At 36.4% G+C, this 26,989-nt stretch overlaps 1 protein-coding gene across 1 annotated transcript in view; it reads left to right on the forward strand.

Moving 5' to 3' along the window:
• The window catches only part of POLA1 (DNA polymerase alpha 1, catalytic subunit), a 200,313-nt gene that overhangs the window by 83,043 nt on the left and 90,281 nt on the right, over window positions 1-26,989 (forward strand). The window contains exons 33-34 of the mRNA XM_075033499.1: window positions 5,969-6,150; window positions 7,921-8,052. Coding sequence (XP_074889600.1) covers window positions 5,969-6,150; window positions 7,921-8,052 — 314 coding nt within the window. The remainder of the gene's footprint in view (window positions 1-5,968; window positions 6,151-7,920; window positions 8,053-26,989) is intronic.

Genomic DNA, 26,989 nt, shown 5'->3' on the forward strand with positions numbered 1-26,989 from the left:
AAAAACACAAAACCAAAAAAAACCCAGGAATTTTGCTTTTTCTGGGAGGCTGCAAGGGTATTTCTTGGGGGTATTCGATGTTGCAGTGTGTCCTCAGCAGCTCTGGTGCTTTGAGGAGGTGTCAGCCCAGCTTCACACATGCAGGCTGACCATACAAATCATTCTGTTTATGTGGCAGGGCCTTGGTATACAACTTTCCCTTGATGTCAGAGTGGATTATGTGGTATGCCTGACTGAAAAGGTCAAGCACTCTTGGTTAGATTGAAGCCGTTTAAAATAGGCGGTAAACTTGTGCTTCATTTAGGTGAAAGACAGGAAAGATTTCTGAAGCTAGTTTATTTTATTTGGCAAAGATTGTTAGTCTTGTGGGGTTAGGGTCAAATTCAGAGTTGTTCCTTATTCACAACAGGTCGAATTTTCAAAAAGACTGGCTCCTTTCAGGCACCTAAATTAAGTGCCCAGATCTTAAGAACTGTGTGCCACTTGATAGTATCTACTGTTTGCAAATGCCTATGCTGCTTTTTGTGCTATAGTACGTTCGAGATGAAAATTTCTTTTATGGTCTATAATAGCATCCTGCAGCTGAGAGTTTATTAATAGTTCACAATTGTCAGTCTGGAAACCTGTATGTATCTATTACAATCTTAAATCTGAAATGCGTTCAGTTTGACCTTGCTGTGCTATAAAAATGTTACCTCCTTCTCCAGCTTTTTTCCTGGGAATGCTTGAATTGAGCTTTAGGGTAAAGAAGTCATGTATTTTTCAAAAGTTCTGCTCTACTTAGGTCTTTATATACAGCACTTAGTCGTACATAAATCGTTGCAAGCTGAAGTTATCTCACAGCTTTTTTTTTTTAACGGTACTGGAGGGAAGTGGTTTTGTTTCAAAGAAGTTGAAAATATTTTACAAGTTATAGAAGTGTATAAGATACTTGAGCCCAGCTTGCTACAACAAGCAAACATGAAAACTGTTTACTGTTCTGTGTTGCTAAATTGGGCTTTTTTGCTGAGTATTTTCATCATGTTACATATCCAAATTCCTGTCATTTTTCCTATCTTTTTGCAAAAGAGCGAATTTTTCTGTTCTGAAGAAGAAAGCTGGTGTTCTGGAGGGTATCGAAGTGGACATATGTATCTGTGGACCAAAACTTGGTTGCATTCCCGTTGTGTGTGTCTTCCCCCGCCTGATCTGATTTATTGTGTTATGCAGGGTATGTGTCTGTATAGGGAGAATGGTTGTAGAAGAAAGATCTTGTTTTCATATTTAACAGAATCCCTTTATAAGGTGAATGTTTCATTGATGTCACTGCGTTAGTCCGAGTAGATAAAATTGAGTTCTACGTAGGGAAGCTTTGCTCATATCAAAATGAAGAAAAGTTCTTTGTTCTGTTAGTGCTCAGAGCAAGTTATTTTAAGCTATTTTAGATGCTGAAGAACAAAAGCAAATAACCACACCTAAAAATTGCAGAGAACTCCTTAAATATCGTATTTATTCGCTATGGAATCAAGCTGAAAATTGCCTTTTGTTTTCGGACATTGTAGGAGGTCTGCCTAGCCTTTGAGAGATGGAAATTCATTGTTCCTAAAAATGAGAACCTCATGGGCATACTCTTGCATTCACTGTCTTGTTCTTGAAGTTCTCAAGGAAAAGGAGTGGCAAGATGAGGATTGTCAGGGTTTCTGAAACTAAGTAAAGTGTGAAGTCTGATCAGTAATATCATTCAATAAATCTGGTCGTCTTAAATGCTTGCAGACCTTATATACTTCATCCTGAAGATAGCTTTTAAATGAAAAGAACTGTATTGGCAGAACAATTCTCTTAATGTATTTAAAGTAAGGGGTTTTTGTTGATACATAAATACTGCTCCTTCTTGTCTCAAAAAAAAAAAATCACATTCTATTTCTGTGTTGTCAAAAGTATCTAAACATTATGGAAGCAGAGTCATTTAACCATGGGATTTTTGTAGCTGTTTCTTCATAACATCATTTTCTCTAAATTCTGGGAGTTGCTGACTGCTGTCCTAGACTGTGTCATGGTCTTCTGAAAGAGATGTGTGCTACTGCCTTACAGGTGGATGTGCATGTTGGTGCTCTGCAGATTGCTTGGCATTTGGGCATTTCTTAGGAAGGCTATCTGATTTTAAGGAGTCATTAACTGAGTCCTGATGAGGCTTGTCATTAAGAGTACTTCCCAGTGCTGGTCCCTCCTTCCACGCAGTGTCTGCGTGTAAGCTGCTCCTTGTAAGGAAACCCACCACCACCTTAAAGATAGTGTCTTTTTTTTATTTTCTTCTTCCTAGAGAGTCATTTAGTAGGTGCCTTTAATACAGTATTTAGCAGCTGCTCAGAGTGACCCTTCCAACAGGAACTAGGACAGTTGTCTTCTCCTTGTGGCACTCAGGAATTACATCAGGTTCTGTCTTTTTTGTTGGTTTTCTTACATTAGGGAGTGAAGCGAGGGGAGAATGATGGCAATTAAGATTCAAATAATGACGAAGCTTCGTGACAACAGAGCAATAAACCCCAAAGCCCATGAATTTTGCTGTTTGTGGTCTAGCTGGGTTTGCTTGGGATGCTCTAGACCCACTCAGAAACTGAGGCTGGCCGAAGCGTTTTCCGACTGTGCGGGAGGCCCTTGTAAGGACCCGGTGCAGCAGGCAGGCTAGCTTTGCAGCGCAGGAGGATCCCTCCGAGAAAAATAAAAAAGCGTGCGTTTCCGAAGGGCAGAGGCCTTGGCCGCCCAGGGCGAGATTCGGAGGGCGGCCGGCCCCGGCCCCGGCCCCGGCCCCGGCGCCTCGCCCTGACTGAAATGCGCGGGCTTAGCCTCGAGGTGGCAGCACCGGATGCCGTTTCCCTGCCTCTCACAAAATGTCTAACGGGCAGAGAGGGACAGGCGGGGAAACTTTTCCGTCGCTTCCCCACTAACCTGCGGGTTGAAATGCAAAATGCTCCCGGGCTTTGTTCAGCGGTCGGCGGGGACGCCGGCCAGCGCCCTGCCAGACGTCTCCCCGGCGGCTGAGGCTGCGGGACGCCGCTGCCTCCCTACCTGCTCCCCGGGGAGGGAGGGGGTGTGGGAAGGCCTGTGGAGACCGCCTGCAGAAACGTTCTTTTTCTAAAATACTGCCATTAGTAAAAGCTGTTCGACCTGTCCTCAGCTTCTTGAGTGACCTCTTTTGCTTGCTAGTTAGTAACTGTTTTAATAATTCTATTAAATAATTCAGGAACAAGTCCTGAAACTTACTTTTTATTGTTTATTTTTGTCACGCTAGGTTCATCAGCGTAGTTTTAATGCTACAGTTCTTTGTTGCGTATGCAACCTTGCAGTTTTGGTGAGGTTGGAAAGCTTACCTGTGGTGTAGGTAATTTAATGATGGCCCTGAAGATTTTCATGTCAGAGTAAATCAAAGTACCTTTGATTTTTCTTGATGTCATGGGGGGGAAAAAAAAAAAGAATTCAAAGAAGTTCACTGATTAGTCTCATCCTATTCATTTAAAAATTATCAAAACCAGATTTTTATTTTTCTGCCCCCCCCCCCCCCCCCCCCCCCCCCCCCCCCCCCATAGGATAGTCCCTGTTTTGTTTACCGTGTAGTGACCTGGTCCGAGAGGATACCGGTCAGTGTGCTGAAATGGATTAACTGAACCAACTAACTATTCTTGAAGTGAGATAATAGATAAAGTAGGTCCCAGTTCCACAAGATAATTCAGGTAGGCATGTTCTTCTAAAAGCCTGATTTGTAGTCCCTTTGATTTCACTGGAAAAAGTTAGATGTGCACTTGAATCATCACAGTATTTTTTCCTATTGTTTTCTCCAGCCAAAACAGCTAAGAAAGTTCAGAAATAGGTGCGATTTAAATTCTTTCAATGAATAACTTTTTTTTTTTTCTGTTAAATTATTACTAAATGTCCAGGTGCTTATTTGGTGTCACTGGTTTTGACTGAATATTGGAAAACTGGAGTTGTCTGAAGACCAGAATTTATCTCCTTTTGTCTTTTATTTAGTGAACTAGTTTTGCTCTATGTTTCCCTTTGGGAAACAACCAAAGATAGATGTCTAGCTGAACTTTAATGGCATCTGTATCAGAAAGTTGCAATGATATTTCTTCATTCCACTTCTGAACTCAGAGTAAACTGAGAATTTTTGTTTGTATTCACCGTTACTATCTTACATCCAACCTATTGCATACTTAGTTGGTTTTTTGCAAAATCTTAATACTAAACTCAAGTCCCCTTTCTAAACTTTTTATCTACTACCTGTGTGTTGCAGAACATATTCTTTGTTTTCTAAACCAGCAAATATATTATCAACCCTTTAAAAAAAGGGGGGGGGAGGGCAGTCCTTCCTAACAAAATCCCACAGTCTTTTTTGGGGGGTACCATATGTGCTAGAGTGTAAAAAAAAGCTCTTAGCAATGTTTTTTGCTTTGTCAGTTCTTCCTTTTAATGAATAGTAGAGAACTGTATTAAAAGTTTAAGAACCTCTTGGAGATGAATTGTTACCCATATGCATTGACATTTGTTTCTTTTGATAAAATTAAAATTGGGAAGATTGATTACATTTTAGTGAAACCCCTATTCTATTAAGAACCAAATAAGCTTACTCGGCAATGGAATTTTTCCTTGTCCTTGAATTTGTTTTATGATTGCAAAATAGAAATTCAGAATAGCGATAGTAAAGACACACATATAAAACCTTTTATGTAAAGACAATCTATATCTGCCTGTATAACACAACTCTTTTATATGTGCAATAATATTTGTCTAGTTTAACTGAATATTGTTCCCAAACATTGTCTTTAAGTCTTCTGGTACTGTATAGTAAGCTTAAGAAGAACTGTAAAATCTAGCTTCACTCTCTATTTGTAATATTTCTTGCTCTTTCTATAACAATTATTACATTTATTATTGAAATTTACAGAAGATATGGGTTAGTACGTAGTAATCTGTTACTTGGCTTAATTAGCCTCAGTTAAAAATATTTTTTAAAGTGCTTCTCTTTGATCTTTTCTTCTTAATCATAAAGTAAGCTATAGTTTCCTGAATGTTTTCTTGTACGTGCTCATTTGATTAATTTTTTTTTCTAGCATGTGCTATTTGCTAGAGTTCACAAAAAAACCTGTAAATGGGGTACATGGACTTTTAAAAGGTTGCACATGACAAAGGATGACAAAACCCATGGATTTTTATTAAGTTTACTTTGGCAGTCTTACTCCTAGGGCAGTGAACTTCGTGCTTGCTTGCTTATTTACTTATTTGTGATTGAATCAGTATTTTTAGGATCTCTTTTGTGTATTTATTTGTTTAAAATCTTGAGTTCTGGCAATCAAAAATAAAGCATTTTGTCTCCAGCGCTGCCGTTTTAAATGCTGCTGCTGAATTTTAACCACTGCATTAGATTGAAACCTACATGCTGTTAACCACTGAGCCAAAATGAAATCGACCACTGCATTGAAATCAGAGTTGGCAGTTGTATACGGACTTGAAGGAGTTGGTAATAGCAGTGCACCCGCGTTTCTTTAATGGGGTTTTTATTCTCTGTTTTCAGTTTTAATGGTGCCATTTTGATTTAAAGACTGTTTCTTAATAACGATGCACATTTTTATTGAAATATTTTCAATGTAACTTAAGAAGAAAATAACAATAAAGTCATCCGTTAGGAGTGGTTTCCTCAGAAACAAAATGTTCTGTTGAATACTCCCGTGATAATGCGGTGTGCTTGTTTTATTTATAAAGCAATCTTGCTTAAGAAGATAAGATTTCTTCATGTTTCATGAACCTTTATTTATGGTTAAAAATTGTAAAGTGTATTTATGTTTTATAGAGGAAGTTTTGCTAAAGAGAGATTTTCAGCTTCTGAATTTACATTTTGTAACTTTCTTTTGAATCTGCTTCACCAAGCATATGAAAAATGAGCCTACTTGCATGGTTGACCTCTTAGTCTTTTGAAATTTTTGTTTCTTATTAATAGGACTGGATCCCTCCCAATTCAGAGTCCATCACCATTACCATAAAGATGAGGAGAATGATGCCTTGGTTGGTGGCCCAGCTCAGCTCACTGATGAGGAGAAATATAGGGATTGTGAAAGATTCAAGTTTTGCTGCCTCAAATGCGGAACAGAAAATATTTATGACAATGTCTTTGATGGTTCGGTTAGTTTTTTTTCTGTTTCATTTCTGTTCACCGATGAGGGAGAAAAATACTTGCAGAGAGAACAGCTTTTCAGATAGGATTCATATGATGTAGGAGAAGATACCATATTGTTTGAGTCCTGCTATTTATAGCTTTGGAACAGAAATTTGCTGATAGGATAGTGCTGAAATATTTTTCCCATTTTTGCTTGTCAGCTGTGTCGTCTAGCAGAACATGTGAGATTATCTGACTTCATTAATCTGTTTGCCCACAGTCATGAATGATTGTTGCTGTAACTTTTTAAGGAATCCTTATCTTAACACCTTAGTAACTTCTAGTTCTCTACTTAATGAAACTTTCATATAGCAATGGCAATTGCTTATCCTAAATCATATTAATTGGAACAAAGTGGTTTTGAAACTTGTGTTTATCTTGCTACATCCCACCTCCCTTCTTGACAGTAAGGTTTTTCTGTGTTATCTTTCCTTCTGTCTCTGTGTATTGAACATAAAAAGTCCTACGGGTACATTCTTGTTGAGAAGTTCTGCCAAAAAATGTATTTCTGACCTTGGATCACAACTTGAAATAGGGCCAAGTGTTTAACTCTCCAGTAATGTTATGTATGTATTAGTCATTGGCAAATTAGCGAGCTTCAGAGTAGTGAAAACCTTGAAACTGCAAGCAAATAAATCTTTTATCTAAATTAAAAGTAATTATTTTAAGTTAATTTGGACAAACAGCAGATGTTTTGCATTTTTTTGAATCAAAATAAAGCAGTCTTTGGAAGCAAGTAAGAGGAAAAGACACACAAATCGAGTGATACTTTGTGAATCCTTGACTTTTGTTCATTACAGCTGTAAGTAAGATTGCATGTAGGCTTGACAACTTGCAGATGGGCTAACGGGAGAGAAGTGGATGTCAAAGTCCTTAAAAAAAACCAAACAAACAAATACCCAACAACAACAACAACAACAAAAAGCCACCAAGCAACAAAAGAAACCCCTAAACCAAACCAAAAAAAGCTCCTCTCTCCCACCTGGAATTATTTAGTGTTGTGGGTGGGCGTTTAGCCAAGATGGCTCACAAAAGCTAAGTCTTACCTTGAAAGAAAGTTTTCTAAAAGTTGTATAACTGGCCAACCTACCAGTTTGTTAGTATTTTAATGAGAATTCTACCAACTTAATTTCAGCTGTCCATGCGTCACTTCCAGGCTCTGAAATTTTAAAGTCAGGTGTTGAGAAGGTTTTGAAAGTAAGGCGAATGAGATGGTGTAAAACTGTAAGAGCTATTCTTTGCACTTGGAGAAAATGAAAGATGATCATGTCATTCTTGTTTAACAAGGTTTGTCTCTACAGCCCTGTTGGTAATTTCGTAATTGGTATCTATAAGGTTGATTTCAATGTTCTGATCAGTGGACTTGGGCAGAACTTTGATGTGCCTCATAGAACAAACAACCTGTGTTGTCTGGGGGGAAACAGGGGAGCGTGATTTGTCCATAGATTAATTTTTTTTACTCAACGTCATTTTTTGAATGATTAACTTTGTAGCAGGTAAAGAAGCATGTTCTGTAAAAGACCTTTCATTAAGAAGAAGATGGGAAAACTGTAGGTCAGAGGAGTCTTTATATGGGTGTGGTCAACTGTGATGGGAAGAAAGAAGGCCTAGATATTAAAAGGCCCTTTAAGACTACTGTTTTTAAAAAATATGTATTATGTCTAAACTCCTGTGGTAACTTCTGCTACCATCATCTGTTATAATGATGCATGCTGCTTTTACACTTCTGTTTTCAGGGGCGATTTATTGAACCCAGCTTGCAAAGGTGCAGTAAGACCGAATGTGAAGAGTCTCCTTTCAATTATGTGGTTCAAATGAACAACAAACTACTGTTGGATATTAGACGCTACCTCAGAAAATACTATAATGTAAGTATTTGGAAAATATTCTGCCATATGAAAGGAATTTTCTTAGTGGCGCTGACTTTTTAGTGACTGTTGTGTTACTTTTTTTTTTTTTTTTAATCGAAGGTAATAGCATGCAATGTCAAAATCCAACTTTATGAAAGTAAAACAATTAATTATTTCAAATACTAATTTAGAATGTTTATTTTTTATTTCAGTCTCAAATCAAGGTAGTCAGATGTATTTAGATTTTTGTAACTGTGTGTGTCAGCATTATTACAGATGTAGTGGCTCCCGGTTTTCCAGATTTTTAGATGAAAAAGTGCAGAGAGTTGATTGTCTTAATGCTTTTGAGAAAATCTATGAAGCCTGTCAAATATGCAGATATCAATTTCTCATGTAATTGAAATATGATTCTCCTTCTCCAACCCAAATTGATGTGTAGTGTGTTACATTGTGAAAAGGAAAACTGAATGTAGCTCTGCAAAAACTCTTTGAAGGACAATAGGAAGGGAAATACTATGAATCTTTCTTCTTCATGACGGGGGGGGGGGGGGCGGGTGGTGGGAAGCTGAGAAAGATGGTAGTTAATTAATTTGATATAATTCTCCTTTTTGCGGGGCAGTGCAAGAAATCCAAAGTGGCAATGGTAGTGGTTGGCTTTGTATGGCATTGTGGAAAAAAAATGTGTAATATTTGAAATTCCTATCTTCACACTGTCCAAAGTGGTGACTGGTCAGGGAAAAACACACCATGATTTTTAAATTATATCAAGATGTTTTGCACCTCTAATATGCTGGAAGCATCATATTTTGTGAATTGGCAGCTAGCCATTTTGGTCAAATTTTCATAGATCTTCTCATCCTATTGCCTGTCTGCCTTTTTTTGGTTGTCTGACATTGCCTGTTTTCACAGTTTCAGGACAGACATCAATTTTGAAGGCACCAACCTTTGGGTGCACATAACCTTTGATATACTCAAACCCATAAACTGTTTTTGAAAATTTGGCCTGTAAATGAATGGGTTACCTAATTCATGGTGTGTTTTCTTAATACTTTTGCAGGCAGCAGCTATAATGCTAAGAATTATCATTATAGTTTAATACTAAGTGTGCATTTTATGTTACCTGTCTTCTATATTAGTTTTTATTGCAATTGTAAGTAAGTGTTTTCTAAGCTCTTTTCTAGAAATGTAATAATTTCTGAATGTATAAATACTTCCTTTGAAGGTCTTTGCATCAAAAGGAGCACAAAACTTTATCTTAGAGTATTCAAATTCAGACAGTATTTCACAAGGCAGGGATAGATTGTTCCTTTCTGTTGAAGTTAAAAGTAGACAACTTGGACAGGCAAAGTTACCAAAATGCGAGATCTCACGTTACTTTATTACAAAGTCTAACTGGCTGCAAAATGATCATTGAATTGATATTATTATACATATTATATTAAATTATACAGTGTGTTATTAAATAATATGTCAAAGTAACATGTTTACACAGGCTGCTTTTGTATAAAAGTTGCTTCTGATTAGCTTTTTTTAGATTTAATGTATGTACATTACGATAACACACAATGCCACATGCTAAGTAATTTCTGGCATATAAAGTGCTAGAAAATGTGCATAAGATGTGCAGTAGTAAACTTGATGAAGGAAGATACATTTAAGGGCAGGAAAAATTCTTATTCCTGATACGAACAAAAAGTGGGGTAATATTTTACTCTGTTCTCTCTTTTTTTTTTTTTTTTTTTTTAAAGACAAAGCTGTGAACTGAACTGTGAAATGTTTGAATATCGAACATTGCAATTTGCTTACATTGTGTTAAAAATCTATTAAGTATCTTACTACATGGTCTATAGGATAATGAAGTGTCCTTCAGAAGGAATTTATTTGTCCTTGTAAGTAAAAGCTTTATAAACCTGCTTATATTTTTACTTTTAACTGAGTTAGCTGTGCTAATAAGGTTTAAAATGACTTTTTGACTGTGGAATACGTTCAGACTCTGGAAATGTGAGATTATTTTATTGTAAAAAGTAATTTCCAAATTGCACAATAATTTTCATTTTAAAAAAGAGCTTTCCACGGAATTGGGCAAGTAAACTTTTTGTCCTGTTAGCTCTTAGAAAATCAGATGCTGTGAGTTTTAGTTTATTCCTTTCATCAAGTACTTGTAGTGACTGTATAACAGCTGGAGTTTAAATTCATCAAATGGGTGTTTGCACTAATATATATAATCCTATCAACTATAAAGACACACCCAGAAGTAGTATGGCAAAGAACTGTCTGAACAAAACATTTGATGAAACTTTGAGACGCTTATTTAACAGTCTCCTATTGTAGTGGTTGCATCTGAAAGGTGCAGAAATATGAACTTAAAATAGACAAATACGTTGTCTAACTTTGTCACTCCATTAATTTTTTGTATTAGTGCCATTTGACCACCACACAAACAACAGTGATATATTAAAAAAAATACAAAAACATAAAATGTGATAATTAATTTTTTAACCTTTAAAGTAATGAGCTACCTTTTATGAAGACAGCCCTATCAAGAGCCTTTCGGCCTGATCCACAGCTCACTGAAATGAATAAGCTTACTTTTTTTCAGTGAGCTTAGAATCAGATTTTTTTAAAGTGTTTAAGATCATTGCATGTTGTTTCCTTTAGTCTATTGAAATGCTTTTATATGTGGCTGTGTAAATTTAGGGGCAGGAGGGAGTGCCATAGAATCTAAAAGTGGAAAATCTATTTGCCCTTTTTGGCACATGAAACTGATAAATAAATAAATACGATGGTGATATACTACTTTTGCTTTAAAAAGCTGCAAATATAAGTGCATAAATAGAATTTTGTAAGCCTCCTACAATCCCATTGTTTTTGTAAATTACTCATCTTTACATAAAATTTTCTGTTTCCACAATCATTTTTTTCCATTAAACATTGAAATGTTTTATATCTGTCTTCCAAAACATATCTGCCATTGCTCCAGTATTTATGGATTTCTTAATGGTATTAACAATATCAATTTTGATAATCTTACTCCTAACTGTAAATATATCTAAAAAATGATATGCAAAGATTTTATTTCTTTTCAGAAATGCATTATTCTATGAGAGATTGATCCTGTTTTGTGCTTCTTTTTTTTTTTTTTTTTTTTTAATTCTGCTTCAGAAGAGCAAATAGATGAAAAGAGAGAGAAACGCTAGCTAATCTAAATTGGGAAATGAAGAGGGCTTTTTTAAGCATGAAAATTTCATCATCTTGTCAGCTGGCAGAATGCCTGCTGTGTGGATTCACAAAGGCTAAGAATTACACTTTCATGAAATTTTCCTCACTAACTGCCCTGGTTAATTTGAAAGATAACCCACTGTTCTAATTCATTCCTCAATTGGGCGGTGCAGGTTTTATCTTTGATCTGACAAAGCATTTGTGTTAATCGTTTTGGCCCTCTACTAGACACTCTTGGGATTGTGCTTTTACAATAAATGTGTCTGTGATAGCTCTTTAGTCTATTATACTTACAATAGATCCATAGAACTGGTAATTAATTCTGTACTGCTTTGGAAATGGGGAAGAATAGGTGTAGCTCTGTCAAGTGCTGCTGGGAAGTTTGTTTAGCTAGTTCATTTTTGAAGTGTTACCCTCAGCCATCAATGAAACGTCCATGCTAGGGAATGGGTGAAAGCTGAAACATGCAAGCATAAATGGAAAAACTGACCAACTTTTGTGCATAAGGAGGGTGTCATTTCATGTATAGTAAGCGGATCTAATTATTATGATGGAAACTGTTTTGTGTTTCCCACTAGAATATTCAAATGCTCATTTTTGAGCACTTGGTAAATAAATGCCAACTCTTAGATCTCCTTTTAAAAATCCCTGTAAAAATCCATGTTCACATCCATAAAATGAATGCTATATCTTACTCAGCTGTTGAGGTGTTAGTTTTGCCAACTAAAAAGAACTGAATAAAAAAATACCCAACATATTGTGTATACCATTTGAGCAGTAGCAAAATTCATACTGAACTGGTTGGACTGGGAGGCTGTTGTCCCTGAAGCAGCAGGTTTTTAATCTTGTTTTTAAATATACACCTGTGGTTTTAGTAGTAGTATATTTATAGGCGAAAACATGTTTTTATGTAGATGTTCTTTATATGCTGCCTAGTTAATAGTGTATGGCATCTTTAGACCTTTTTATGTTTTTCAAAATGCATAAAATGATGCAAACTTTAAAAGGGTCTTAAATACTGAAAAAATCTTGGTCCAACCTTTATTGCACTGTTTTTGTTTTATGGTCTTTTTCTACTGGACCACTGTAACCCACAGGCAGAAGTGAGTTTGAAGGCTATTGAACACTGCTAAATAACTTTATACTGTTCAGCTGCAAAAATTCAGTGTTCAATAGCCCTCAAAATTTCTCATTTCTTACCTGTGGTGGGGTGGTCTACTGCTTGCACATTAGGTCGCGGTATAAAAGCATGTTGGTACACTTTTCAAGATCTTTGAATTTTTATTTTATATATGTATTTCTGTTCTGACTGTTGTATATGTGTTCTTGGGTTTTGTGTTAGTATTTTGTGCACTTAAAAAGGTAAAAGATTTATAAACAAGATAATGTTATGAGAGGCAATAGTGTTCACACAGGTTTTGGGATTGCATGGCATATTCACTTAAGAGAACAAAGATGACAGGGCTCATTGTGAACCTGGAATCTCCCACACTTCAATCAAGTGTATTGCCAACAACCCACAGGTGTACACCACATGAACAGGTGAAGAAATGATTGTAGATGATGGTGATGACTTTTGTAATCATGTTCTTGCAACAGTCATGTATTGAAAGCTTTTTTGCTTGGTGAGTGGGTAGAGGTAAGAAGTTTCTTTGGCATGAGGGAAAGGTGCTTAGTAGTGGCAATAGTACAATATTTTATTTATTGTGCTAATAGTATTAGAAGTATATGGACATGTGATGAAGAGTAGGTAGGGCCAGAAAATAGAAGGAGTTGTGACACCAGCTCATGTGGTAGGCACAGATAATTAGACTCTGTTGTCAAATTAACTCCAGTGATTATTTTCAGTCCTTCCTGTTTGTATGGAAGTGGATTTCTGAGTCTTTTCCAAGTTTGAACTTGTATCGCTGTCATTTTGGTTTATACATACAGAAACCGAGACATTTATTTTTAGTACTGAAAGCTTCCAAGTCAAGGCAGAATGGAAAGCAATTGGAGTGAAAGATAAAAGATAAATGTGATTCCATTCACAGTTTACTGGGGATCCGAGACAGGGAAGGGAGGCTGCCACCAGATTATCAAGAGTTTTCGCCTCCCCTCCGCAGAAGCACTTTTTGATTCTTTCCTTGATTGAGGTTGAGAAATGGGTTGTGTTTGGAATCATGTTTTGGTTAACTGGGACAAAATTAGAAATATCTTGATTATTGAACAGAGCAGTCAGTATTCTACCATATGAAAGCATTATACATCTGTCTTCCTGATGTAATTTATGTTTATTGAATAATAAAAGATAACCCTACAAGTACTGTGTGTAGTGCATTTTGGGGATGAGTAAGCAGTTATTTGTCACAGCACTCATAGCGTCTGTTAACTGGGATTGATTCACTATTACTGCAACTTCTCCATAATCTGCCCTGTAAAGGAATTGTTTGTTTTAGACTTAGAGCATCAATATGATTTTTAGTGAAGTGTTTCAAAGTAATGATCGATATGTCTTTACAAAGGGTTTAACTCTCTTCATTGGATTTTACTAGCCATGACGGACATGCATCCATCTCACTGATGGTTCAGTGAGGCTGAGTGTGACTCTCTGCACTCCGAATTTTAGCTGCTGAGAATGAGTGAACATAAGCAAAGGAGCCGTATCTGTTTACTGTTGATTCTTCCTAGTGCTTAGTCCACAGTCTGGTACCTTGCCAGAGAAGACTCAGTGACACTAGATCTCTCTCTCAGCCCTTTGTAGAAAAGGTCCCCCAGGCTGGCACACCGCATGGAACAGGTTCGAAGAAATGGGGATTGCTTCAATAGAGTAAAACTAACTTTGTAATTTCCTCTGTAGGTAGAATACAGGAATGTAAGGGCTTTATTATCACAATAATTTGTCTGCTTAGGCTTATAAATGGCAGTATTGTGAAGATCATGTTACAGGAAGTGTACCCAGAGGTAAATATGGTTGTGGTTATGATTGCCACCAAGTGTGTAATGTTTACCTAGGTGATTGAATCACTCATGTAATAACAAGATGTTGCTGTCTTCAGAGGATTACAGAAAGCACTGTCTTTGAAGGTACTCTGTTGGAACTGATCTGTTGCCCCAGTTGAAGCAGTGATGAATTTTGGCAACACTTGGAGAGCATGTTTGTGCTGCAGTATAGGGAGAGATACGGTTGCAGCTCTGTGTAACTGATCTGGCTCTAAACTGACTACAAAGTATGTAGCTTTGGTGTACCAGTAGCAGTATTTGTTGTGAGATGCTGTAGCCACGAATTTAAAATCTTGGGCAAATCTGTGCAGCCTATGGAGAGGTCTGCCCCAACTGCATTGCTAGTAGTGCCTACTTTGAGAGAATGAGCAGATGTGCCCTCCTTTAGATACCTTGGATTGACAGCAGTACTATGGATGCTCTATAGCTTTGTAGGATTTGTTTCCTCTGAGGCTATTTTAATAACAAATCATGAATCACAAGAGGATTTATGACAAATCACTGGTCTTGAAAGGATCAGTGTTCATCTTTCTTCTTTTTACAGTAGTTTGAGAGCCATTTTAAATCTGTTTAGGTTTTTGTTATGTTCGGTTTAAATTTTTGAGGGAAAAGGATCCCACTGGTCACTAATTAGAGACATTACAAGAAGCAGAAGTCCAGGTAAACTAATTAAGGCTTCAAGTAAATTTTAAAACCACCAGTTCTCATGGCATTTTGATACAGTTAATGCCTTATAATAACTTGAAACAACGAATTATTGAAATATCAAACTAGATTAAGTCTGTATTATTCTACAGAAACTTTTAATAGAGAACATGTTATAACCAGCTTGCTAGGAGATGACACAAGTCAGCAAGATCTGTTGGCCTCAAATACTTGATGCTGGTTGATGTATGCATAACTAGCAATGTTTATAGCCCTGAAGCACCTTGCATCCCTCAGGAGAGCCAAAGTTAAAATCTGAAGCTGAAGAGACCACGTTTTGACTGGACATGGTTCTTTTCATCAGGATAAAATTGTTTGACATTCATGACCTAAAAATGATTGGTTTTCAGAAATGTTTTTTTAGAAGTCACTAATAATACATAAATCCATGGTCCGGTGCTGGTTTTAGACAGTGAAAATTACTTGCTTTAAGCCTTTTTTTTAAAAAAAAAAAACCCTGAAGTGGGTCCATATGTGGTAATTCAGAGTTGAATGGGCATATAATATGGAATGTTATTTTGTAAGACATCTAAGTTACCTATCCGCAAGTTTCTTAGTTTTTATTATGAACCTGCCTTCAGCTTTAAAAGAAAGCTTAAAATTAATTTTATAGTGTTTTGGAAACTAAAATATTTTTCGTGTAGTTACCTTCTTTTGTAAACATTTTTTGTTTGATGCTGTCTTTCATAGTCCAAGTTCCTGAAGATTATTGAATAAGAAAATCATGGCGGTTGGGAGGTGACAGAGGGCACACATGAAAAGCTTCTATGTTTTCCTCAACTGGCTTTTCCTTGGCATAGTGGGAATGGGTCTTGCAGGTGTTTATTTTTTCCTACCCTTAGATGTTAAAAGGATTATTTTCATTTTCTGGTTTAAAGCAGTTAAAGTTGTCAAAAATATTTCCAGTAACATTTAGTTACTGCTCTATTTCTTGGTAAAATACTCTTAGAAAAATTAAATAAGGTGTTCCTCAACAGAAGTGATTCTGGTATTCAAAATCTCATCATATAGAAGCTTTGTAGTTAGAAGGTTATTTGAAAAACTTCTATTCAACTTAATTTAAGCAGCTGTTTAGTTCTTGATGTTATTTAGTATTTGGTGCAGCAAGAGAAAATGGATGAATGCATAAGCATTCAAGGGTTGAACAGATCAAATGGATCGTTCAGACCTTTCAGCTTGGTTACTGGAAGTAAGTAATATACATGAAAAAACCTCAGAGCAATGAGTCTGGGCAGCATTATTTAGCTAAACTCCTTTGCCTTTGTGTCTTCATTCATGTGCTTAGGGGTGGGGAAGGCAACCCCCTAGCTGAATGAGACTTCTAGGGAATTATTAATTTTTCTTTTACATTGGCCAAGAGAAGTCTAAGCAGTACCAGAGATAATGCAACAAATTGTCTATAAGATTTCCTATATCCTAGGAAACACCAGGGTCAATTCTAGCAGCCTGTGCTGTGTTAGAGTTGACATTTATTGCTCCTCTTGACTCACCGAACCTGTACTTCTACACGTTTGTTTAAGAGAAACAGTTTTAAGAGCCAGTGAAATTTTGGATCATCTGAGATTAAAAAGGTGCTACTTCATTTTAAGTGAGAATATTCCCATCTGCAGGAAGAAAGGGCAAAACAGCATTAAAGTAGACATGGCGTCATAAAAGGGTTTTGCATTTGCTTCACTGTGTCTTGTTCAGAAGTGAAGGTCTTACAAGTGCTACACAGTCTCTGTTCTCTACAGAATGCCAAGATTCAGTGGATATATGCAAATGGCTTTTTTTTTTTTTTTTTTTTTTTGTTATCCCCAGGCATTAAGAAGATAACTGCTTTGCATGCCTGCTTTGGGAGATAGTATGATCTGAGTGCAGAGCCTTATTCCAATGTGTCAATGTGTAGTCAGATAGCAAAGTTGTGTTCCAAAACAGGTGTTGGCCCATATGTAGCATCCTATGTGTAGGTCTCTGTAAAGAGTCCTTGAAGCTTGTCAGTCAGGTTGGCTAGATTTGTCTTCAGATTATATTTCATTATATGGCATCTACTGATGGACTTTTCTCCTACTTTGTACTGAACTTTAGTTACTCTATTACTTTTATTCATATGAACATGGGTTTTTGTACTGTCTGGTTTTTTGCAAATTGAGCCTGGTGAATTGGCAACTCTGCCTGTGCTTTAGTCCTGTGCGTTCTGTGATGGTACACTGTTTTAAAGGCCCCTTTATTACTAAAGATGAACCTCCCCTCTCTGTTTCCATGCCATGCTGAAGATTATTGTTTCTTCAGTCTGCCCACAGCTGCAGCATCCTATAACAGGGGGCTTAAAAAAAAAAAAAAAAAAAAAAAAAAAAAGCGCTGTGTAGTCCTGCTAAAACTGTTAAGTGGCTAAATGACAGTCTTGTTCACTTTCTTTCATCTGAAGTTTCAGCTATCCAAGTATCTTCAGCCTCATAGATTGTGTTAGGCTTTGAATCCACAAATGTATGAGAGAAACATTTCTGAGGTTTTCCAAAGGTATACCAGGTTTCTATGTGAAAATTAAGGCTCTTCAGAATTTGACAAGTAGATGTTTTCCTTTACTCCTGAACAAAATCATTATCTTCGTAAGTGGCATCTGCAAGAGCGGCATCAAAAATCCACGACCATCAGTAAAGATCTCCAGATAGAAATGTTTATGCAGTGACTGAACTCATTCCATCTAAAAATAAAAATCTCAGTTTCAGAATTGTAGCAGATACTCCGAATGTCTTGCATCTTTATCTTCAACCTCCTATGGAACAGTATAAACAAAATGTTGATCTTTGAAGATTAGGGTTTTTTTTATACTGGACTGGAAAGCAATACTTCTTTTTGTCTTTTCTTTTTTCCTTTCTGTATTGGCAGCTACAGTTCAAATGTGGAAAACAAGAAAGAATGAACTCCCAAATGGATTTCTTTAATACACTTACTCAACAACAATATCATCCCAGAGATTTATTTAACTGGCATTTTTCTTGTGTTCTTTTTTCCTTTATCACTTGTCACACCCTGTCTTTGAAGATTATAGGCATGCACATGTTGGAGAGCATTTTTGTAATAATATGCTTTCTTTTCCTAATGAAAATACAGTCAGCGTAGCAATATTCTTCCTTTTATCCTCATTTGATGGAAATCTCTGTATTAATATCTTCAGTTTGGATTATGTATGTTTTTAATGTCTTTTTTAAGATGTTTGCATTAGCAACACTTAATTTCTGCACTCTGCCATGAATGTAAACTGTTAAGCATTGTGCATATTTTACAGTTGGTATGTCTTAATTATTGTTTTAATTTTTAGAAGTTACTGGATTTGGAAGAATTATCTGAAAGGACAAAATAGGCAGTGGAGTCAAGTAGAAGTGTATCCTCATCAACTCTGCAGTCAGCCCCCATTCCTTTGAGTGCAAGGCAACCCAGCTGTGAGGATATCTGGCCACACTCTCATCAGAGAAAGGCGGGGGGGGGGGGGGAGAGAGAGAGAAAATTAGCAAGACAAAATTCCTTTCTATCAATCCTATCTTTACACAAATTCAGACTTCTGAGTTCCCATACGTGAGAGTGTAACTTAATTTCCAAATTACATGATGAAAGCACATCTGTCCCAAAATTAATACCTCTTGAGAATATCATAATTGTATATACTGAAAATAATTAGTATCTGTAATTTGCAAGTCATAAATGTCTAATTTTTAGCGAAGTTGTTTGTTTCCATTTAAGATAAATTCTCAATTTAATATCCAAAGCAACATTTGACTATGCTACAAAGGGGCCAGAATTGTTTAAAAACAGAGAACCCCCTCACCCCCCGAAATACAAAGACACAAAATGGCACATGCTGAATTCTGTTGCAGAATATAACATTAGATTTCTGCAAGAACTTTGTAATTACTGTAATAATTTTTATTGAATAATACATATTTTTTCTCATACTGAGGCAATTCATGCTGGATGACCTTCCAATAGAACTAGCAGATACCAGACTACCCACTGACCACCTATCAAGCACAAAGATTGAATGTAGAAGTTGAATTTGGTAGAATTTCTCTTTTTATGTATATGTGTATATATATATATGTGTATGAATAATGGCATTAAGATTAATACAGCTATTTAGAAATATTAGCTTGCCTTCCAGTAGTTCATGCAGTGTTGGTGATGCTTTTTCACACTATTCTTTAGTATTTGCATGTGGTTTTTATGCTTTCTTGAAGGAAGCAATTAATCAAATTCCCCCTCCCTCCTACTGCTTTCTACCTTTTTCTTCTGTGATAAGGGATCACCATTTATACTGTCTTGTTTCTTTAATGTGTTATTTTGGGGAGATCACCTTGTTAGGTTTTTGTTAATTTTTTTAACCCAATCAGTGAAGTAGCAATAATGGAGTAAACCGACTTGTGATATGGTCCTTGAGAGAGCTTCCTGGCTGATTAAACATAAGGTAGTTTTAGGATCGAACACCCCTGCTCCCTCCCCAACCCCTTAAGTGAAAGAGACTGAAATACCTTGTAGGGAATTCATAATTAAAATTCTGTATGATCTGTCTTGTCTTTGGAGACTTCCCAACAAGGGTGAGTCAGGCATCTTAATGACTTAGAATTAACAAAATAAGCCTATATTATCTGCCAAAAAATGGTCAGGGATTACTTCAAAGTTTTATTTTCAGCATTTTCTGCTGAGTCCATTTGTGAAGGGCTTCATGAGGCTAGTGGCAAGATGCCACTCAGTAATCAGGTGTCTTTCAGAAAGAAGCTTGAGTAGAAAATACCTATTTGAGGAGCATCTGAGATTGTAGTGAAAATAAGGAAAATTATCTAGGAGCTATTACAAGCTTTCATAATGAGAAGTACATTTAGTTTCTGTATAAATTAAACCGGTGCCTTTCTAGACACAGATCTGTCCATGAGAAGCCAGCACCATAACCAAGGCTTAGTCTCTCACATTGATGGGTCGGTGTGATTACAGACCAGGTCTTTTTCCAGATAAAAGGCATCTAGACAGATCTTTTTCCCTCCCCTTCTCTACACTCTCAACTTAATTGCAGGTAACTCTTCAGCTACAAAATTTTCCACTTTATCGTCTAGTGGTGAGGCCCTGAACTGTCTGGAATGGATCAAACGTGATACAGTGCTAGGAGGCTGTTAAAAACTGTTGCAATGGGAAGGACCTTCAGAGTCAAAAACGGAGGCAGCATGACATCCTTGAAATAAATAGGTTAGTGAAAGAAAGTGCAAGATGTACCTCTCCCACTGTCTGTAGTAGTTTATTCAGATTAATTCTTCTAGAAGACTTCATAAGTTGTTTTTAGGACATTCCAAATATGTCTGAATAGCGCTATTAACAAAGGAGTTTTGCTTTTTATGTCCCTTAAGTGTTTTGGAACTCTTAGGGCACCCTTCAATTTTGGAACTGGTATGTTGGAGCATTGTCCTGCTTACAGAATGTGATGAAGTAGATGTTTGGAAAATGTCATTCCTAGTGGTTAGAAACATGATAAACTAAAGTGTGCCCTTGTTTTGCCCCTCACTTGAGGACTGTCTGCCATAACTGAGGAATGAGAAATCTGCCAGAAAGCACTGCAAGAATCTAGTCTTGATGCTGGAAGCATTAAGGCTAAATAGCCATCCACCTTTAGGCAGTTCCCATTAACTTTTGGCATTTAAAAAACTTAGATGATGGTATATGAGGTAATTCAGTTGCTGGTACTAATCTTCAGTGATCTCCACCAGTGGTTTGGATGAAAACAGATACCACCTGGAATAATCCATACCCTCAAATAATGAGTATTTAATATAACACCCTTCCTCCCCAGAGAAATTAAAATCCTTGCCCTTAGCTTCCACTCAGATTTCTGGAATAGAAGCAAAACTGGCCCTGCCTGTGTGTGTTTCCTCATTCGAACTGCAAAGAGGTCAGCATTCAGTACTGATAGAGCAGAGAAACTTTCTGGGCACCAAAATACTAAGACTGAAATAATGGTCCAGTAGAGATTTATTTTCTCCTGGTACTAAGCTTTTTCAGCTTCTGTTAGGGTTGTCCTTGTGAAAAGAGCACTGAACACGAAGATGTACTGGAGGAGAGGCAGTCTGAAGAGGGACAGAATTGTTCCAGCAGCAGGGAGTTTTTGGGGAAGAGATAACAGCGTTGGTTTGGGACTAATCTGTCCACCTTCTGTGAAGAGATGAGGACCAGCAAGAAGTGTCAACTCTTGCCCTCCCAAGGGAGTGGAATGGAAAAATGAGCCTGGGAACTCTGGAAGATGCCTTTTTGATCTCATCTTGTTGCTTTAGTTGAACATTTAATACTTTCAGTTATGTCAGGAGAGCAGTTAAAAGCTGAGTTAAATTATTAAGATACAAATTAAGATTTCCTAGTTTAGGAAAGGGGCTTGGGGGGGGGGGGCTGGTATTCTTTTCTTCCCTTGTCCCTCAAGGCTTATGACAGGGAAAAATGAAAATCCTTATTAGGTGAGTGAATCACTACGTCAGTTCGGGGCGGGGGGAAGTGCCTGCCACCAAAGGAGAAGCTACTGGACTATCTTTTAGTGTTTTACTAAAACATTATTTTCATGTTCTTTACTTCAGATACTTTGTTTGCAGGTGATCCTAAAAGGGGTGCCAAATAACTTAAGGGTTTAAAAAAAACCCCAAACAACAAACAATTATGTTTCACTCTCTTGCCACTGCTTTGTTATTTTAAAGATTTGACTTTTGGTACTAACAGAACAAAAATCTACTGTGAGCTCTGCATTCATAGGAGGAAATATGACTTTTTTTGACACATTAGCTACATGGGTTAGGAAAGAAGCTGCACAACGGCTCCCTTTGGATTATAGAAGTTGTTAAAAAATGTAAAAGCATTACACATTTAATAAGTATGTCTGATACAACTTTTTGGGCAAAAGTTGGTTTCTTCAGAGGAAACCTGTAAAACGTTTGTCTTGTTGGGCAAGGCTATCACCTTGATGAGAAAGCAGCACACACACAGAGGTAAACAAATTCTGTTCTGTATGGTTGCCTTCCATACTGACTGCTCAGTAGAGATCTTCCATACCTTTCTATTTCCAGACATGTGTTATTGACAATAGTTCTCCACATACCTTTTTCTTCTGGGGGCGAAATTATACATACTGAACTGCCTAATAATCAACCTTATTCTGAAACATTTAAACATATCTAATAATAGTATTTCATTATTATGGCTAATGCTTAAAAAAAATGAATTTTAAGACTTTTTTTCTGAACAGGAAAGTAGTAAGATAATTCTCCCAACTGCTCAGAAAGTTAGGAAGTTACTGGAACGTAGTTAAACAGGAAGAAAAATCTTCCCTTTTTTCTAGAGTACAAGATGTCTCCTTCAATGAAGGTGTGCTTAATACCGAGATATTAGCTTTTATAGGAGGTATTTCTTACTGAGGAATTACTTTGTTGCATTGCCTAAAGGGAAATGTAGACACTAGTGTTTCTTTTTAGTTGCCTTTTTTAACCCAGCCACCAGTTTTTAGAGCGAAATTGTATTAAAACTATCAGATTATGAGAGCTCTGCTACTTCTTCAGAGAGCCTTGTGGCCATCCTTGGATATTTAATTGCTTTTACATCTTTCACAAGAGAAAGGCAAGAATGCGCTTTCCTTGAACTTAACAGTTTGGGCAATTTTCTATAATCCAGTAAATACAAATTGTACCCTGATTATCTATCTATGTCTGTCAAGCAAATTTTAATGGATGAATGAATGAGTCAAATCCTATGCATGGAAGTATACAAATATGCAAAATATGGGTCTAATTACAAGGCTGCTAAATTTACACAAGGTCAGGTAAACAAGGCACTGTGTAATGATTATTAATTGTTAATAATGCCTTTGGCAAAACACATTTCTGCTCTGAACACCTAACATTTTTGCCTTTTTAGTTATATGAAACAGCCAAATTGATCAGCTATTAGAAAAAACAAAAGACATTCTTTTCTCTCATCTTTCTTGTACCTCACCTCCACAATTGCTTACTAATTATTTCTGCGTAGTGGGAAGGATACTGTTCTGAAAAATAAATGTACATTCAACAGTTAGGTATGAAAGTTCCACAGTAAAAATTGAATAAATTCATTTACATTCATTCATTGAATAAATGAATAAATTCATTAACAGATAACTTTTTTCCTCATAAGGTGTTACTATGAGCATAGAAGCTCCTACAGTCTGTTGTCCTATGTGATGGAGAGCCATTTTTTCCTGTTTCATAGTTATCCTTTGAAACTGTTTTTAATTTTTTCGAAGTACTTAGTCTGTTCTGCCTTAATGCTGTTGCCCTTTCCTTCACCCTCATCCACGTACCTTTTAAACTTACCTGTCTCTTTTCTCTTGTCTCTTTTGGTCCACTGTAAATGTTTTTCACGTGGCTGTGAGACAGAGGAGTTTGCAGGAAAGGAGAGAAACAAGGCTGGAATGGGAAATACGAGGTTCCATTGTCAAATGAAATTAAGCAAAACACACTAATACAAATTTACTATCTTTGCTCGATATATATTATTATATTGGGTTGTAAAGTTGTATGAAGAAACAGTTAATTTGGAGAGGAATGGTAAGGGAGGTTGCAGGTAGAAAAACCTGTCAGTAATGCATTTCATAATTTTGCCTGAAATTTTTCTTTGGTTTTGCAAATACAGTCCTCTCCCATTGCAAACTGTGCAGCAGCCCTAACTTTCTTTCAGCAGTACTGCTTGCTTTCTATAGCACTGCCACAATTATAAAATAACACATTCTGAAGACAAAACAAGTTTAAACCTCATGAGGAATCAAATACTCAAGTTTGGTTTAAATACTGGCAAAAATGTTCAGTCTTTTATGCTTGTTAGGTCATTGCAGCCCAAACCCATAGACTGATTATTAACAAACAAAGGAGTTTTATTTAATGAAGGGATTTGCCCAGTGTAGTGTTGGTCTCTGACATTAGCTGGATGCTTAATGATTCAAGGAATTCCCTCAAAGACAAATTTTTTCCATAGAACTTTTTGTAGGAGATGCAAGTTCCTAGCTAGTGGCTGACTTTTCTGATAAAGCTGGAAGTATTTTCACCTGTATGACTGCGCAAGCCTATTGCTGATACAGCTTCTGTATGGCACTTTGTGGCAAGGAGTTCTAAAGGCTATTTGATAGCGTTTAAAATACTTCTTTTTTTTCCACTGCTGTGGTTTTGTCATCTTTTCAGCTTCACTGAAATTCTGTTTTGCATTGCAAGGAGAGGTAAACAAAACAACAAATTTATCATCTATATACTTCATTGTCCACATTTCTAGGCTTTCTTTTGTCAACTTCTGTTTTCATTGACTGTCTTTTGCACTCCTTTTATTCCTTTTTTGCCATGATAGTGGTGGCAAAACTAAATATCAGCAGGCACTGATGTGAACTGTGGTTTTGATGGGTACACAAAGGCTATAGCTATTTATCAAAGTCCTTTTCATCATCTGTCTTTCTCAATATTCAAGCATAGAATTGCTTAATTTAGATTGTTTTTAGCACTGCAGGTAATCAAATTTATGGCAGCTACTGTATTAAACACATACCAACTTCTGTTAATCTCGAGAATTTGTAATAAAAATCTTTCTTTCAACTAGTCAAAATTTACCTTTTTTGTGATACATATATTTACTTTTTGTAACATGGTTGTGGTCCCTCTCAAGCTGCTTTTTATTTTCAAATGTTAGTAGAAAGTGATGTTATTTCACTGTATCTGCTATGTTTATAACCACTGAAAAATTTATTGAATCATACTTTATTTTGTATTTATAGAGCAGGTTTTGTTGCTGGTTTTTGCATTGGTTTCTTCTATCTGGTTTTAGTGATGTGCCCAGGATTGTAGACAGCATTTGAAGTGAGGCCTTTCTGCTGCCTTTATGCAGCAAAATGATTACTTTTAGTCCTTTGTTCAGTTTTTTCTCTGCTTCTTTCTTCTCATTCACTTTTCCTTTTGATTAGTGTATTATTTTAGCATAATTTTTGCCTTTCAGCGTCAGTCTCTCACTGTGAGCTAACATTTATCATTCTCACATCTCACCTCCCTCCCTCCCTCCCTCCCCAATATGGCCAATCTTATCTGTGCTGGTATATTTATGCTCTTTTATAACTTTGTATTTGTCTGTTGCCTGTCTGAATCTTTCCTATTTTCCACTCTTGTGAGAACTTCCAATTTATATGTAACTGTCACCTAAACAGTTTCTACTGTTGATTGTTTTGGCTCTGAACAGAAAGCTTGGGTTGTAAACAGCCTTATAAGCTGAGCAGAGGCTAAACTTTTCCATCTTCCAACACAAGGAGCTCCCAATTCTGTTATGAATTATTTGTCTTTTCTCCTACGTCAGTGTTAAAGTAATTCTGGATTCTTGCTAGCAAATTGAGTTTGTTACGGTCAAGCTGACCTCCATCTGAGATGCTAGAAGTTTTGTTGTTTTGGGTTTTTGCAGGCATCCAATTCTAACTTTTCTAATATTTCTCTTTTATAGTGTGATACCAGTAGGTAGACTCTATTTAGTTTAGTTTTGTTCCTTTCTGTAAATTATTTAAATGATCAGTCTTTTCACTCTTTAAAAAGTACCTATGAATGTTCCCATATCCGAAAGACCATTTGATAATTCAGAATTGTTTTTTGTTTTACAACTGTGGTACTACAAACAAAAGAAAGTATGACTACATAATCTGATCACTTGGACCAGGCTTGGGGCAATTTCTGCTAGTGGTTGGATTTTGGAGTTTGGATTTTTTTTTTTTTCCTCCTTACTAATTTCAGTAAAGTAAAGGTATATGGTGCATTGTTCCTGATTTATTTTTATTTTATTCTATCCCCCTTCAACTTTTATGCATATTGATAAGTTCAGTCTGTTTTGCAAACACTTACTAATGCTATAATACGTTTTCCCATATCTCCCTTCTCAAATTTTTACCGTTATTGATTGAAGATTCAATTGAGAAATGTGTTTAGAACCCTGCTTTCTGTGGTAATCATAGAAGTCAGTGGGAAGACAAGAAAATTGTATTGAAAGAAATTGTGTGCGTGTGTGTTTTGTGTTTCAGCATAGATTATCTCTGCCAAAATAATAGCTGTCATTTTGTTCTTGTTATATTAGTGGCCTGTAGCTTACTACTACCCCTTTTGCCTTGCTTTTGTCCATTCGTCTATTTGTGAGTAGAAAAAAAAATTTTGTGAAGGGCCATAATTTGGGGGCTTTATTATGCTAATAAAATCAATATTTTGTTATCTGTTTAAATTAAATATTCCAAGATGGTGACCCCACTCTACACTAGTATCAAAGCTGCAGACCTTAACATTCAGTGACTTTGAAACTTGAGTTCTGTTTAGAATTTCATGTCATGCCTGTCGCAGGAGAAAAAGATAGAAAATGTATACGCTGAGCCTATAGGACTTCCTGCAGTGCTTATTAATCCTTTATGGATCATTTGAAATGTTTCTAGTTTATTTAAGCTTTGCTGCTTGTATCAGATTGTTCCTGCAAAAAAAGGAAAAAGTGATCATGCTTTGAATTTTTAAAAATGATCTCACTTTCAAGCAAAAGCACTTTTATGCTCCATTAGAGTTGAATTTGCCAAACTCTTACATCGCATTAACACAAGCTTTACTGGATAGATAAACGTGTTGTTCAAAGACTGACTAGAACTTTACCAAACTGCATATTAAGATTTTGTCGTCTTGCAGTTTTTGTCTTGAATATTTTCTTTGTGCAAATAGAGGGCAGAGACAAAATTATTTCATTAAGAAGCTGTGCAGCGCAGTTTTAATCTCTTAAAACAGGATCAAAAATAGGAAGACCAAATTTAATAGTTCAGTATAAGACTAGAGAGTCTGGTAAAACTCCTAAGTGTGCCATCTTTCTTTTGTGAAGAAGCATTCAAAGTTGATATACATAATTGGGGCTCTGCTTTTTGAGTTTTGCTGCTGTTTTTAAAGTAGTTGATAGAGTAGTAGAATAAATGTATTATGATTTTTAGCTTGTAAAAAAAACCACCACCAACAACAAAAACCCAACAAAAAACCCAAAC

Source organism: Buteo buteo, chromosome 8, assembly GCF_964188355.1.
Source record: "Buteo buteo chromosome 8, bButBut1.hap1.1, whole genome shotgun sequence".
NCBI classification, from domain to species: Eukaryota; Metazoa; Chordata; class Aves; order Accipitriformes; family Accipitridae; genus Buteo; species Buteo buteo.